The 15,476-nt window shown below is 53.2% G+C and overlaps 1 protein-coding gene across 1 annotated transcript; it reads left to right on the plus strand.

Moving 5' to 3' along the window:
• Positions 1 to 9,670: 9,670 nt before the first annotated feature.
• Positions 9,671 to 15,343, plus strand: LRP10 (LDL receptor related protein 10). Its single transcript, XM_004283192.4, has 7 exons — positions 9,671 to 9,805; positions 10,194 to 10,238; positions 10,740 to 10,875; positions 12,283 to 12,473; positions 12,617 to 13,634; positions 13,984 to 14,113; positions 14,225 to 15,343. Exons 1-7 carry the CDS (start codon positions 9,775 to 9,777, stop codon positions 14,810 to 14,812), a joined length of 2,139 nt encoding a protein of 712 aa, XP_004283240.1. The 5' UTR covers positions 9,671 to 9,774; the 3' UTR covers positions 14,813 to 15,343.
• Positions 15,344 to 15,476: the final 133 nt, after the last annotated feature.

Raw genomic sequence — 15,476 nt, forward strand, 5'->3', positions numbered from 1 at the left:
CAAGTTCCTTTATTCGAAAGCAGCACATGTGAGTTAGAGCAGCCAGGAGGGAGCCAAGGGGAATCTGCAAGGAGGTTTGGGCAGAACCCAGAGAAGCGGGCTCTCAGGAAATTGGACTATACTCTGCCCATCGCTGCACCCCACACATTTGGGGGATCCATGGACGCCCTTGACATCGACTCCCTTCTCGGGGCTCCTGCCACCAGCTGGGCCCATGCCTGCAAGGCTGCCAGCCAGGTGCTGGGTCCACGGGATGGGAAGGGAAGGGAAGATCTAAGAGGAGCTGGACTCTCTAGAGGAGATGGGACTGAGCGGAGGGACCCCCACGTACAATCTGGCCAGCTCTGCTGGTCCTTCCCTGTCCTTCTCCCGGGCCCCACTCCCCACAATCTGACAGCCTTCCCAGTCCTTTGTTTACCCTCTGTATTCCCACTTCCCTTTCCAGCTAAGGGGAGGTGGTGGGAAAGCACAAACATTGCCCCATTTTACAGATGCAGAAACTGAGGCCCAGATAAGACTTGCTCAAGCTCACAGCTCAGTAGTCCAAAATTAAAACCCAGGTCTGTCTGACTTTTTTTCCTGTACAGGCAGATTCTGACCATGTCTCTTGAGTGTCTCTTCCATTGTGGACTCCATGTAGCTGGGTGTCTGCATGGCAGTGTGTGTTCTGCGGAATCTGTCAGCATGTGTGTGTTTGCCTGCTGTGCTGTGTCGCAGGAGCGGTAGCACAGGGGAGAAGGGCTCTTCCTCAGGAGTCCTCTTGGCCAGGCCAGGAGTCACCTTCCTTCTTGGGGGCAGGAACAGGTATTCTGAGGGGATGGAGGAGGCATAGGACTCAGAAGCCAGAGGAAGTGAATGGGACAAAGGCAGCAGCTGGGGGAGGGATTCGGGTGGTGAACGTCTGAGGCAGGGGCCTGGCAGGAGGGGGAGGCTTTCAGGGCAGTTCCCATTCCTTAAGGCCCCGGGGAACCCCAGGTGAGGTTGCTCCATTGTTCTGAAGTCCCTGTACCCCCATCCAACCCACCGCCCCAAATCTGAATTCACCTCCTTTAGGAGAGCAACTCCCAACAGTCACCTAGCCTGAGGGTCTCTGCCTTCCTCACTCAGACAGTCTTGGGAGACTGGGGAGACCCAGAGGCAGCCTTCTTCGAGGGGGCTGGGCAGCCAAGGCCTGGAAAGGAGGCAGGCCTGACTGGCCAGAAGCCACCTTCCAAATGAGCTCACACACATACTTTCCACCCTGGCCCAGGGCCGCGGCTGGGTGCCTTCCAGCCAGCCTTCCCCAGCCAGGCCCAGCCCCCTCTGTCCTCCTCTGTCCTTCAGCAGGCCTGGAGCCCGGGTTGCACGACAGGATCGATCGGGCACCCCAGGCCAGGGCCGTCACCACACCCCAAGGGAGCAGCTTTCCCTGCCTCCAGGCTGAGACCAGGTCTCCGCAGGGTCCCTTATTCCTCCAATGGGCCTTCGTGGCTTAGAGGAGGAGGAGGCCAGTTTCCTGCACCCAAAGACCCACACCTGGATAGGGAGGGGCAGTAGAGGGGAAAGGAGAGGTGTCCACATTGTAGTGACCTGGAAGAAGCACTTCCTCAGAGAGCCTGAAGCAGCTCATTGACTCAGGGACTGGGCCACGTCTGGAAGCTGCCTCACCATGGGTCACATCCTGCCCACTCACTTGATTTCCCGCTAGGGGCACTTCCCCGATTTGAGGCAGGATGGGGTCTGGGTGGAGCAAGGCCAGGCTGACCACAAAGCGGGGGAAAGATGGGTGCCTCCGAAGGGCCCAGCAGATTCACACGCATGTGACAGGCTCCAGCTCATTTTGATCCAGCCTATGGTCAAAGACTTCACCCTTCGCCCAGCTTCCAGAGACATGTAGCACCAGGCCAGAGAGCAAGATCAATTCCCAAAAACGCTCTCCTTGGCCACTCTGTGCCTGGCTCTGTGCTAGGAGCGAGGCTGCCCTCACCCAACATCCTGGATCCGATGATATCTTCCTGAGGTTCCATGAGTTTGTATGTACAGACACAGCAGACAATTGCTCCCATTTTGGATTCCAAAAATATGGGCACTGCAGGTAGATCACACAGGCAGCCGTTGCCCTCCAAGGCACGGGTGGTATAGTTCTGTCGAAGAATGACTATGATTCATAATACCACTGACCCCATCACAGCCACCAGCCGAACGTTCTGTCCTCACTTCCTTACAAAAGAGTCGGATGGTGCTAGGCACACAGGAGCCCCTTAATAAATGTTTACTGACTTGAATTGCCAGTGAGAGCTGTGATATACATACGTTAACAGCTGTAGTTGTGAATACAGAAGTATTCTATACACGTGTAATAAGCATGTGTATACATAGTAAATTTATAGGTTTAAAAAAATCACTGAGCTGTACATTTAAGTTCAGTACTTTTCTTGAATTTTACTGTATACTTCATATCAATCTTTAAAAGGTTCAAAAAAGAAAGAAAATATATCAAGGGAAGAGGTTCGCAACTCCAGAACAATGGCTTTGTCCCTACAGACCCCCTCCTTATGTGCCAGCCCTATCCCAGAGCCTGCCCTTAATCAGGGAATAGTTGGTATTGGGTTGTGTTGGCCTACCTCTTCTGGAAATACCAATCCTCCAGGCTGCACTCCCAGGACAGCGTGCACCTGGACCCTGGAGCACCCAGCAGGAAGGTCTCTCTCCCTTCACTCCTCTAAGCTCCATGCCAGGTGTCCCCAGAGTCCTCCTCCACTCTACTGGTCTGTGCTCCAGAGGTCCCCCACCCCCACCCCATGCCTGCACAAAACTGCACACAAGTTCTGGGTGGAGGAAAGCTGGAGAAGGGGCCCAGAGCAACGCCCACCCCATCCTCTCTGTCTGGGCGCAGCCCCTTCTGCAGCAGAGACCGCTGGGGAGGGTTTGCAGGGTGGTAGCGCCCCCTCGTGCTCGGTGTTGGCACTGCAAGCCAAGCCCGGAGAACCGAAAGGTGGGGGCAAAGCCAGCAACGCTCAGGGCCAAGGACACCACCAGTCTGTCCCTTCCCCCTTTCCACTTTCCACGCTTCAACCCAGGACACCTGTACTTAAAGGGGTGGGACTATGGGCGCGACAGGATGACAAGCCTTAGTCTTCCAGCTGCAGAAAGGGAAAAGTCAGTTTCCGTCGTCTGTGCCTGTGCTGGGGGTTGGTGAACAGTCCTCGAATAACTCCAGGAAGGAAGAGGGAGTGGAAGGGGTGCAGGACAGAGGGTCTGCGGGAGGAAGTAAAGGGGGCACTGGAGTCCTGTCCTCTGAGTTACCACACTGCCCTCCGGTGGACGCCTCAGACACTGATCCCTCCAGGATGCCTGTCCCCTGGGCTTGTCCAGGTGGGTCTGCACTCCTGGACCTCAGAATGCTAGAACAGAGCTCCCTCTGGCCAAGGCAAGCGGGCCTCTGCGACTCCTTTATCTAAGAATGGGACATTTCTGTGCCACTTCTCTGAGGCCTTTGTAGGTCATGCCCAAGCCTCCTGGGGGGCCTCTTACTTGCACTCATCCTCCTAAAGTCATCTGCACCCTGGGGCTGGGAGACTCCTTTAATCCCAGTCTTACATTTATAAAATTCTTAAATTTTCTAGTTCATAAAAATACCTATAGGTGTTTTGTGATTATCACTATATTATTGCCTATTTATGCTAAAAGTTTTCATTTGTTAAATATAAACACTTAAAATACACCAAGTTGGTGGACTTCCCTGGTGACGCAGTGGTTAAGAACTCTCCTGCCAATGCAGGGGACACGGGTTCGAACGCTGGTCCAGGAAGATCCCATATGACGTGGAGCAACTAAGCCTGTGCGCCACAACTACTGAACCTGCGCACTGAGAGAGCCTGTGCTCCGCAACAAGAGAAGCCACTGCAGTGAGAAGCTCGCGCAACGCAGCGAGAAGAGTAGCCCCCCCACTTGCCGCAACTAGAGAAAGCCCGTGCGCAGCAACGAAGACCCAACGCAGCCAAAAATAGAAAGATAAATAAGTTAATTAATTAATTTTTAAAAAATACACCAAATTGGGACTTCCCTGGTGGTCCAGTGAGTAAGACTCTGCACTCCCAATGCAGGGGGCCCAGGTTGGATCCCTGGTCAGGGAATCCCACGTGCATGTCGCAGTACCGCAACTATGAGCCTGCATACCACAGCTAAGACCTGGTGCAGCCAAAATAAACAAATAAATATTTTTTAAAATAAATAAATAAATAATAAATAAAATACACCAAATATTTTGAAAACAGTCTTAGTATTTAATTTTTTAATACACCCGAGGCCCCCAAAATGGACATGATTGAGGTGGTTCTCAAACCTCCAAGGGGTGTCCCTGACCTGGCATCTCATTCTTTCCAAAGCACAAGGAAACTTACTCCCATCAACATATGGTAGAGTCTTCAATCCCCATTCCCTTCAAACACACAGGTTTCCCCATCTTGAAAAGCTCTCCTGGATTCTGCTGCAGTCTTGAAAGATTTTTCTCATTTTCCCCTTTTCTCTCAAGCCAAGGTTTTCCAAAAGCTGTCTGTATTCCTTCCCCAGTCATTTCTTTTTAACCCAACCTCTATGTCTGCATCCCAACCAGGCATTTACTGAAACTTCTCCCTAAAAGGCCCTCGTGACCCCTTTCTTCCCACCCCAGGGGGTGCTTTCACTTTCTTTGGCCTTGTATTAGCATCTAACACAGCTTGCTTTGAGAAGCTCCTTTGCTCTTGTCTTCCCGGACTTTCTGCCATCCTACAATCCACAAGTCACAGGGTTTTCAAGGAGCCCTGAAAGCCCAGGGCTGGTATCCCTCTGCATCAACCCTAACTGTGCCTCAGCTCCTCTACCCTGAGCAGGGACTATCTTTATTTGTTCCGTTAATTCCAGTTTCTGCCCTTCAGACTGTACAGAATAAACAAATTCTTGTTCCACGATACAGCTCTTCAAATATTTGGATCTAGTTTTCATATATACAAACGCTCACTACAGTTAAGCTTTTTTTTAGGTGAAAAGCCTTTCTTCTTCCATAAACAGCTTTCATACGGAGCAGCTTAGAGACCCCTCACTATTCCTATCACCCTCCTCTGGATTAAATCATTTTGTCAGTCTTTTAAAATGTAGCTTCCCAGAGAAGCAGTACCACACAGTGGTTAGGACAAGGACTCTGGAGTTACACAATCTGGATTTGGATCCAGCCTTTATGACTTATTGGTAGGGTGCCCTTCAGCAAGCTGTGTATCCTCCCAGAGCTTCAATTTCCTCATCTTTAAAATGGGCTAATAAAAAAAAAAGGGCCAATAATTCAAAGGGTAGTTGAGTGGATTAAAAGACGTAATCCACGTGATGCCACGTGATGCCTATGATCGGCAGTCACTGATTCATTCATTCATTCATTCAACAAATATTTATTTATTGACTACTTTATGCCAGACATTGCCTTTGGCACTGGGGATTCACCAGTAAAAGAATAGATCCTTGCCCCTATGGAACTTATATTCTTGTGTGTGGTGAAGGGAATAAACATGATAAGTGAGTAAAATATATTATGTTAGATAGTGATAAGAACTTTCCAAATTTTTAAGTTCTGTGTCCTTTTTGATGAACAATTCCACCTTTGAATCATTTTTATCTTTTACTACAAGCATCCGAGAGAAGCCAGGCTGCTTCTTCAACACTTTGCTTAGAAATTTCCTCAGCCAAATATCCAATTTCATTCATTCCTCACAAGTTCTACCTTCCACGGAACACTAGGACATGAACACAATTCAACCAAGTTCTTTGCCCCTTTATAACAAAGATCGCCTTTCCTCCAGTTTCCAACAGTGTCTTCCTCATCTCCTTCTGAGACCTCATCAGAATAACCTTTACCATCCATATTTCCACCAACATCTGTTCACTTAGGTATTCTCTTGAGAGATTGAGTCTCTCTCTGTAGCTCTCTTCTTCTGAGCCCTCATAAGAACCACCCTTAACAGTCCATTCACAGCAATGTAGGCTTTCTCTAGCATGCACCTCCAGTCTTCCAGCCTCTGCCCATCACCCGGTTCTAAAGCTGCTTTCACTTTCTTATGTATTTGTAACAACAGCACCCCAGCACCCCAACTTCTCAGTACCCAGTTTCCATCTTAGTCCATTCAGACCACTATAACAAAATACAACCAATTGGGTAGCTTATAAACAAGGGAAATTTATTGCTCACAGTTCTGGAGGCTGGGAAGCCCAAGATCAAGGTGCCAGCATAGTCACCTTCTGGCGAGGGCCCTCTTCCCGGTTCACAGCCAGTGTTTTCTATGTCCTCACATGGTGGAAAGGGCTAGGGATCTCTCTAGAGCCTTTTTTACTAGTCCCATTCTGAGGGCTCCACCTCATGACCGAAGCATCTCCCAGAGGCCCACTTCCTAATACTATCATCTTTGGAGGTTAGGAAATCAAGAGATGAATTGGGGGTGGCGGGAGGGACACAAACATTCAGACCAGAGCACCTTGGCTGCTGCACATGCTAGTAGTTTGATCTTGAGCAAGTTATCTAACCTATCTGTGACTCAGTTTCCTCAATTATAAAATGAGGACAAAAATAACACCTACTTCCTGGAGGTGCGGTGAGGATTAAATGAGATGATATATGTGCAGTGCTGAGAAGAGTGCCAAACATATGGTGAGTACTCTATCAAAGTTAGATACTGGTGGGACTTCCCTGGTGGTGCAGTGGTAGAATCCGCCTGCCAATGCAGGGGACATGGGTTCGAGCCTTGGTCCGGGAAGATCCCACGTGGTGCGGAGCAACTAAGCCTGTGAGCCACAACTACTGAGCCTGCATTCTAAAGCCCGTGAGCCACAACTACTGAGCCCATGCACCACAACTGCTGAAGCCCGTGCACCTAGAGCCCGTGCTCCACAAGAGAAGCCACCGCAATGAGAAGCCTGTGCACCGCAACGAACAGTAGCCCCCACTCGCCGCAACGGAGACCCAACGCAGCCAAAAATAAATAAATAAATAAATAAATATTAAAAAAAAAAAAGATACTGGCATTTTGAAAACCAAATATCTGCCCATTTTCCAGTACTTCCACTACTTTTCACAATTTCTCAGAGTTCCAAGAACATCTCCACAGACCCATTTCTAAATGGACTTGGTCTACAGTGTGATATATATGGGCTTGGACACTTAAAATCACTAAACGAATTAAAGCTTAAACTAATTATAGGTTCTCTTTCACTTCTTCCTATTTTCTTTTGGCTCAAATTCACTCTTTTATTTGCCTGCGTTGGGTCTTCATTGCTGTGCGTGGGCTTTCTCTAGTTGCGGCGAGTGGGAGCTACTCTTTGTTGCAGTGCACAGGCTTCTCATTGCGGTGGCTTCTCTTGTTGCACAGCACGGGCTCTAGGCTCGTGGGCTTCAGTAGTTGTGGCACGTGGGCTCAGTAGTTGTGGCACGTGGGCTCAGTAGTTGTGGCACATGGGCTTAGTTGCTCCGCGGCATGTGGGATCTTCCCGGACCAGGGCTCGAACCCGTGTCCCCCGCATTGGGAGATGGATTCTTAACCACTGTGCCACCAGGGAAGTCCCCAACCTAGATCTTGATTTTTTTTTTTTCCAAATCTTAGTTTATTCAGCATTCCAGACCATGGGCTCTTCCTCCTCCTCCTGCCCCTTACAACTCTTCCCATCTCGCCACCACTTTTCCAGTTTTATTTCTAAATTCATTTCTAAACTCCCCACAAGCCCACTCCCAAGTACTCCCCATGGCTGACTTTTTAAATTTATATATCTGACCTCTCTTCCCAACTATTCTGTAAGCTCCTTGAAGTTAAAGTGAACTCTTACAAGTTCCAGGCATCTGCTAAGTACCCAGCATAGAGAACACAGCCTGCACTCAACTAAAACTTACACGATCGCTTTCAGGACTTAAGTATTTTTAATTTCCCCAACCTCTCTGCCCTGCTTCCCTTTATTCAACATCCTCCTCCCACATTTAGGGTTCTATTTCACCCCTCATTAATCCCAAGGGCTATAGTAGGGAACAGAGAGAGACCAAGGAACCAAGTTCCCTTGGCATGGGACCAAGATCCAAGTGGCAGAAGGACTTTCTATGGCCAAGTCTATAGCTTCAGGCCCTGCTGAGGTCTCAGTTTTGAACACATCAAAACTGATGTCAACAACAAATGTCATGAACAGAAAACTGTTTGTACCATTTGTAAAGAGGCGAGAGTAGTAAGGCTCTGAATGTACACTCTGTCCAAAGCCAGATCGCCTAGTTTCAAACCCTTGTTTCAGCATTTACCAGATCCATGATCTTGGGCAATACTAAACCCCTCTGTACCAGAGTTTCCTTACCTGTAACATGGGAGTAACAATAATAACCATTTCACAAGATTGTGGAGAGGATTAAAAAAGCAAACACTTGAAAAGTGCTTAGATCTGTGCCTGAAATGTGAAAAAAAGCTCAAAAACTATTTGCTATTGTTATTGTTTACTATTATAACCTATAAGTGCCACAAGAAACATGCAACCCAAGCCCACATAAATTAGAAATATCTCGTGACTAATAATAATAATTGCTAGCATGTATGAAACACTCCCTAGATGCTCAACTTGTATTATCTCCCTAAATGTTGACAATAACCTTAAGAGGGAATTGTACATTATTAACCCCATTTTACAATTGAGAAGCACAGAGAGGTTAAACAATTTTCTCAACGTCACAAGGCCAGCAAGAAGGGAAGGCACATTTATTCCTTTATTGAATTACAGTGTCTCAGCAGGAGAGAAGCCTTGTGGGTACAAAGGTAAACAGTCTAGGCCCCAGCCTACAGAAAGTTTCAGTTTCCACAGCAGGGGAGGGGCAGGGGCGGGAAACAGTAAACAAATAGTTACAACACCGTGTGGTAATTGCTATAATAGAGGCTCATCGAGAAAAGTGCTACCGCATCCCAGACACTGGGACAAGAAAAGTACTGAGAGCTTAAGGATTCAAAGGAAAGACATGACAGTTACGGAATAAGCAGTTGCCCTTTGACAGACGTGTCCTGTAACTAACGTTACACGGAAAGGACTAAACAAAGCAGAGTTAAAAGTGGAAGCTGAGCGCCTTCAAAGCCCGTGACAAGACCCTGCACGACCGGAAAGGCGTTAAGACGGTCGGGTGGGCGGAGAGTGCGTTGATTGGCAGGGGTGGGGCCAGGCTCGTCACCCGCCCCCTCCTCCGCCCGGGCTCCTCCAACCCCTGGGCTGGCGGGGGTACAGACTGGGCGAGGGACTGGGCGTTGTGCCGAGCCGCCTGTCCTCCTCCCCCGCTCCCCTGCCGCGTTCCGCGGGCTGGACGCGCTGGAGAAGTTGAGCAGCGCCCGGGCCGGCCCTGGGGGCTGACAGTCGGTAAAGTTTGGCCCAAAGAGGAAGTGGCCTCAAGCCCCAGCAGGTGGCGGCCAGGCCTGGACCGGGGCGCTTGCGGCCTGCGGGCCGGCTCTAGGCGAGGGCGCGCCCCAGCGCCGGTCTTTCAGCCGATTTCCGGGGCTTCGGGGGCCGGCCTCGGGAGAGAGCGAGGCGGCAGCCGGGGAAAACAACTCCGAAGTTGGCGAGAGGCACCGCCCCTGCGCTCGGGCCACCTCCGCCCCCCACCCGCCCCCAGCCCTGGCCTCCAGAGCACCGGTCGAGGAGCCCGGGCCATGGAGGCCCCTCAGGGAGGCGACACTGGGAGGCCAGGACGCCCGGAGCGGCGCCGGCTCCCCACTGGGTAGACCACCGAACCTCCGGGACTCTTCTTGCACCTGCGGACGGCTCACGATGCTGCCGGCCATCCTTCTCCTCCTCCTGGGTAAGAAACCGAAAACGAGACTACTCGCCCGGCAACCCGCTCCCAGGGCTGTCACCGGGCCCAGGGGCTCTAGCTCCCTTCCTCCTACGTGGCCCCTCACCTTACCCTGCCTGCCCGTGCCCGGCACTGCCTGCCCCAATCCCCGGGAACTCTCTAGCCGCTCTCCTCAGCCCGCAGCCTCCCTCTGGCTTCCGTAGATCACCGTACCCACTCCATAGGCCGTGCTGCCGGACCTTCCTCCGAGGTCACACACCGCTGCCTTCCTCTGCTCCACCACCCCTTCCTGTAAACTACCCGGAAGCCGCAGATGGCTCCCTTTCCTACTTGACTAGCTCAGGTGAAGAAAACTCCGAAGCGTGACTCTTGCCCTTTCTCGCTCTTCCTCTAGGAGACGCTGTGGCCCACCCAGACAGGATCATTTTCCCAAATCCTGGTGAGTAGAGGATGCCCCTGGGGTCCCATGGGCTTGGTAATGAGGCAGGACCCAAGAGAAAAACTCTCTCTTCCTTGAATTCCTCTAGTACCTACCATAGTTTTAGAGTGGAGCTCATCCACCCTTTATTTTACAGATGGAAAAACTGAGACCTAGCATAAGCCCTCAGCCGGTAGTTATGTATTTTTTCCCCAAATATCCATCCTTGATCGGCCTAGCCAAAATGTAGTCTTCCTGAGGATAGAAACAGTATTTCCCGGTTCCTCCTGGCCCAGTGGCTGGCACAAAGCAGACCTCATATTGTTTGTGGTGTTGATAGTTAAGGTGGAACTATGATGAGTGTGGAGAGACAGGGGCCTGCTGAAGACTATGCCTCTAGAGTGTGTGTCGCTGGGGCAGGGGAGTTTCTGTGCTCCTTCTTGAAGAACCCAGGCCCTTGGAGGAGGCGTGGCATGGTAAGAGGCTCTCAACCGATGTCCCTACCTTCCTCTCTCTCTCCAGCCTGTGAGGACCCCCCGGCAGTGCTCTTGGAAGTGCAGGGTACCTTACAGAGGCCCGTGGGCCGGGACAGCCGCAGCTCCCCTGCCAACTGTACCTGGCTTATCCTGGGCAGCAAGGAGCAGACGGTAACGGTCAGGTGAGAAGCAGAGCAAGACCCTATTCCTTTCCCCCACCCCTCCTCCTCTACCATGGAAAAGACTTCAGGGATCTTCTCCATGGAACTTCCATCCCTGTCAACAGGGGGAAGAGTAGAATTAGACTTGGCCTAGTCTTCCCTAAAAGCCTGGCTTGCTCCATGGTGAATTGGAACTGCCTGGAGTGGACATCTAGCTTGGGTCTTGTCATCTCTGAAGGACAACAGAAACAGTCCTTTCCTCTAGAAACAGTCCTTTCTCTCTGATATGGCTGCTTGGAGGAGTCCTTCAATCCATTGCACATCCTTGCCTGGGATTCAAATCTATTCCTTCATCAGCTTAGAACCTTCCTCAGTCTCCCCAGACCTTTTTTTTAAAAAAATATTTATTTATTTTATTTTGGCTGCACTGGGTCTTAGTTGCGGCACGTGGGATCTTCGTTGGGGCATGAGGGATCTTTAGTTGCGGCACACAGACTCTTAGTTGCGGCACGCGGGCTTCTTCGTTGTGGAATAGGGGATCTAGTTCCCCGACCAGGGATTGAACCCACGCCCCCTGCATTGGGAGCGCAGAGTCTAACTCACTGGATCACCAGCGAAGTCCCTCCCCAGATCTTTTAAACAGTCCAGGTCTCCCTGGGCTCCTCCAACCATGGGCCGTGGGGTTGGGGCCCATGTTGAGTACCTAGCTATTTGCTTCCCACAGCTCACTTCCCATGGATTTACCCAGAAAAGGGTAGGTGAAGGGAGAGGGCAATCTGGGCAGAGGTTGTTGGGGCAGAGAGATCAGAATGCCATGGTGATCTCAGGTCTCACCACTGGGCACTGGGAGGGGATGGTGAGTTCTGGTTAATTAAGCTGTATGGTAATTGCCGGTTACTGCTAGCACCAGACTCAGGTGACAGTGCTGCAACAACAGGAAAGCAATTAATCTGTTCTAACTCAGTCCAGAACACAAGGCAGTTTTTCCAGAAGGCTCTAGGATGTACTCATGGTCTCATGGTGCCATAGGCCTCTGTTAGGGCTCTTGCCTTGATCACAAAGGAATTTGGCTAACTCCATTTTCATTTGGCTATTTGGATTGTGGATAAGCAGGTGTTCCTGCTTCTTGGAGTAGAACAGGCCTGACAACACTGTGGGAGGAAGAAGCCAGCAGTGGTCAAGAATATCTTGACCTGGTGGCGCAGTGGTTGAGAGTCCGCCTGCCGATGCAGGGGACACGGGTTCGTGCCCCGGTCTGCGAAGATCCCACATGCCGTGGAGCGGCTGGGCCCGTAAGCCATGGCCGCTGAGCCTGCGCGTCCGGAGCCTGTGCTCCGCGGCGGGAGAGGCCACGGCAGTGGGAGGCCCGCGTACCGCAAAAAAAAAAAAAAAGAATATCTTACGTCCTGCTCTCCTTCACCCCTGTAGGTTCCAAAAACTGCGTCTGGCCTGTGGCTCAGAGCGCTTAATCCTGCGCTCCCCCATCCAGCCACAGATCTCCCTGTGCGAGGCACCTGCCAGCCCTCTGCAGCTTCCTGGAGGCAACGTCACCATCACCTACAGCTATGCTGGGGCCAGAGCACCCATGGGCCAGGGCTTCCTGCTCTCCTACAGCCAAGGTGGGCTGGACAGGGCTGTCTGTAGTAGTGCCTAGTAGTGTCTAGTGTAGTGCCACTAGAACAGGCAGTGGAAGCCTGAGGGAGGAGGGGAGGATCCTGGCAGCTCCAGTGCCTCACAGCCCCTCTCCATGGTGCCTCTGCAGATTGGCTGATGTGCCTGCAGGAAGAGTTCCAGTGCCTGAACCACCGCTGTGTGCCCTTGGTCCAGCGCTGTGATGGGGTCGATGCCTGTGGCGATGGATCTGACGAGGCAGGTTGCAGTTCAGACCCCTTCCCCAACCTGACCCCGGGCCCTGTCCCCACCCCACCCTGCAATCACACCTTGGAAGACTTCTATGGGGTCTTCTCCTCCCTCGGATACTCACACCTGGCCTCAGTCTCCCACCCCCAGTCCTGCCTCTGGCTGTTGGACCCCCATGATGGCCGGCGCCTGGCGGTGCGCTTTACGGCCCTGGACCTGAGCTATGGAGATGCAGTGCACGTGTATGATGGCGCTGGGCCCCCCGAGACCCTCCGGCTGCTGCGCAGCCTCACCCACTTCAGCAATGGCAAGGCTGTCACCGTGGAGACACTGTCCGGCCAGGCCACAGTGGACTACCACACAGTCGCCTGGAGCAGCGGTCGGGGCTTCAATGCCACCTACCACGTGCGGGGCTACTGCTTGCCTTGGGACCGACCCTGCGGCTTAGGCTCTGGCTTGGGGGCTAGCGAGGGCCTAGGCGAGCGCTGCTACAGCGAGGCACAGCGCTGCGACGGCTCATGGGACTGCGCCGACGGCACGGACGAGGAGAACTGCCCCAGCTGCCCACCTGGACACTACCCCTGTGGGGCCGCTGGCACCCCCGGTGCCACAGCCTGCTACCTGCCTGCTGACCGCTGCAACTACCAGACCTTCTGTGCTGATGGAGCAGACGAGAGACGCTGTCGGCACTGCCAGCCTGGCAACTTCCGGTGCCGGGACGAGAAGTGCGTGTATGAGACGTGGGTGTGCGACGGGCAGCCAGACTGCGCTGACGGCAGCGACGAGTGGGACTGCTCCTATGCCCTGCCCCGCAAGGTCATTACCGCCGCGGTCATCGGCAGCCTCGTGTGTGGCTTGCTGCTGGTCATTGCCCTGGGCTGCACCTGCAAGCTCTATGCCATTCGTACCCAGGAGTACAGGTCAGTGGGAATGCAGCTGGCAGTAGAGGCGTGGGGACTGAGGGCGGGACAGGGCCTGTGCAGCCACAGAAGTCCAGAGGGTGCCCACGTTGGGGACGGGTTCTGGTGACCAGCTTCTGGGTTGGCTCCTAGGGTTGTCTAGCTTGGCAGGCGTACTTCTCTGAGAGGGGGACCGGTCTAGATCTTGAAAGCCATCTCAAGGAAGGAGGGGGATGTCAGATGACTTTGGAAAGCCGTGGCCTAGCTCCGGGTGCCCTGGCTTGGGTGCAGAAGAAAGAGGCCTGTCCAGGCTGGGGCAGGCGGCTCTGGTGAGCAGCACCCGTGACCGAGCCGTCCTCGTCCCTTCCAGCATCTTCGCCCCCCTCTCCCGGACAGAGGCCGAGATTGTGCAACAGCAGGCGCCTCCCTCCTATGGGCAGCTCATTGCCCAGGGCGCCATCCCACCTGTAGAGGACTTCCCTACAGAGAACCCAAATGACGTAAGTCACCCTCCGCAGCCGGACCACTTCCCACTCCCAGCCCTTCCTTCTTTCAGGCTTCTGGCCGTCCCCACCCCCTCTGACTCTGGTGTCTTCATCCTCTCCTTGCAGAACTCCGTGCTGGGCAACCTGCGTTCTCTGCTACAGATCTTGCGCCAGGACATGACTCCAGGGGGCGCCTCAGGCACCCGCCGCCGCCAGCGGGGCCGCTCTATGCGCCGCCTGGTGCGCCGTCTCCGCCGCTGGGGCCTGCTTCCGCGAACCAGTCCCCCAGCCCGGACCTCTGAGACCAGATCCCAGGTCACACCTTCTGCTGCTCCCCCTGAGACCTTAGACGGCAGCACAGGTCCAGCCCGTGAGGGCGGGGCGGTGGGTGGGCAGGATGGGGAACAGGCACCCCCACTGCCTGTAAAGGCTCCACTGCCACCTGCCAGCACGTCTCCAGCCTTCCCCACTGTCCCCGAGGCCCCAGGGCCACTGCCTGCGGCGCCCCTGGAGCCATCACTGCTGTCTGGAGTGGTACAGGCCCTGCGAGGCCACCTCCTGCCCAGCCTGCGGCCCCCAGGACCAACCCGGGCCCCACCTGGACCCCACACAACAGTCCTGTCCCCAGAGGATGAGGACGATGTGCTGCTGGTGCCACTGGCTGAGCCCGGGGTCTGGGTGGTCGAAGCAGAAGATGAGCCACTGCTGGCGTGAGGTGACCTGGCTCCCCTGGGTGCTCTATTCACAGTGACAGCAACCCTGTAGAGGGCAGCTCAGCTTCCCTTCCACTGCTTCCCTCCCTGTCCCTCAGTGTGAGGGCACCTGATGGGCCTCCCATGGATCCCATGTAGCTGCTATAAAGTTAGGTGTCCCTCAGGCAGGGAGAGGGCTCACACAGAGCCCCCTCTCTGCGCATGGCCAGAGACCACAGTCCTCCACTACCCTCTCCCCACACCACCACCATTTGGGTGGCTGTTTTTAAAAAGTAAAGTTCTTAAAGGGTCATAGGCCTGGACACTCCATCCTTGCCAAACCCACCCAAAAGTGGCCTTAAGCACCAGAATGCCAATTGGCTGGAGACTTCCAGCCCCCAAGGGGAGGATTTGGGCAGGCCCTGGGGTTTTGCCAATGGTGATCCCTCCCACAAGGCCTAGCTCATAAAAAGAGCACAGCAAATGCTTTTGTTCCATAGCCAGGTCATTGTCCAGGAAGCCAAGGTTGAAAATAAAGGAATCAGAAATTTAAGATTTTTGTAAATGAGCTGTGAGCATGAGCCCCGCCTCTCTGCCCATCTCAGCTTATGCTCCCCTCACCTTACTCCTCCCTATGAAGCCCTTTGCTCTGCCCTCCACCTCCTGGCCTTTTCCTATTTATCTTC

The sequence above is a fragment of the Orcinus orca genome, chromosome 2 (assembly GCF_937001465.1).
Source record: "Orcinus orca chromosome 2, mOrcOrc1.1, whole genome shotgun sequence".
Lineage (NCBI taxonomy): Eukaryota > Metazoa > Chordata > Mammalia > Artiodactyla > Delphinidae > Orcinus > Orcinus orca.

What these genes read in the sequence shown, in the direction of transcription:
- LRP10 (XM_004283192.4), top strand. Translation starts at nt 9,775, where the DNA reads ATGCTGCCGGCCATCCTTCTCCTCCTCCTGG. An exon ending in GAGCAGACGGTAACGGTCAG is followed by an intron (nt 10,876 to 12,282) that starts GTGAGAAGCAGA and finishes TCACCCCTGTAG; the next exon opens with GTTCCAAAAACTGCGTCTGG. An exon ending in ATTCGTACCCAGGAGTACAG is followed by an intron (nt 13,635 to 13,983) that starts GTCAGTGGGAAT and finishes CGTCCCTTCCAG; the next exon opens with CATCTTCGCCCCCCTCTCCC.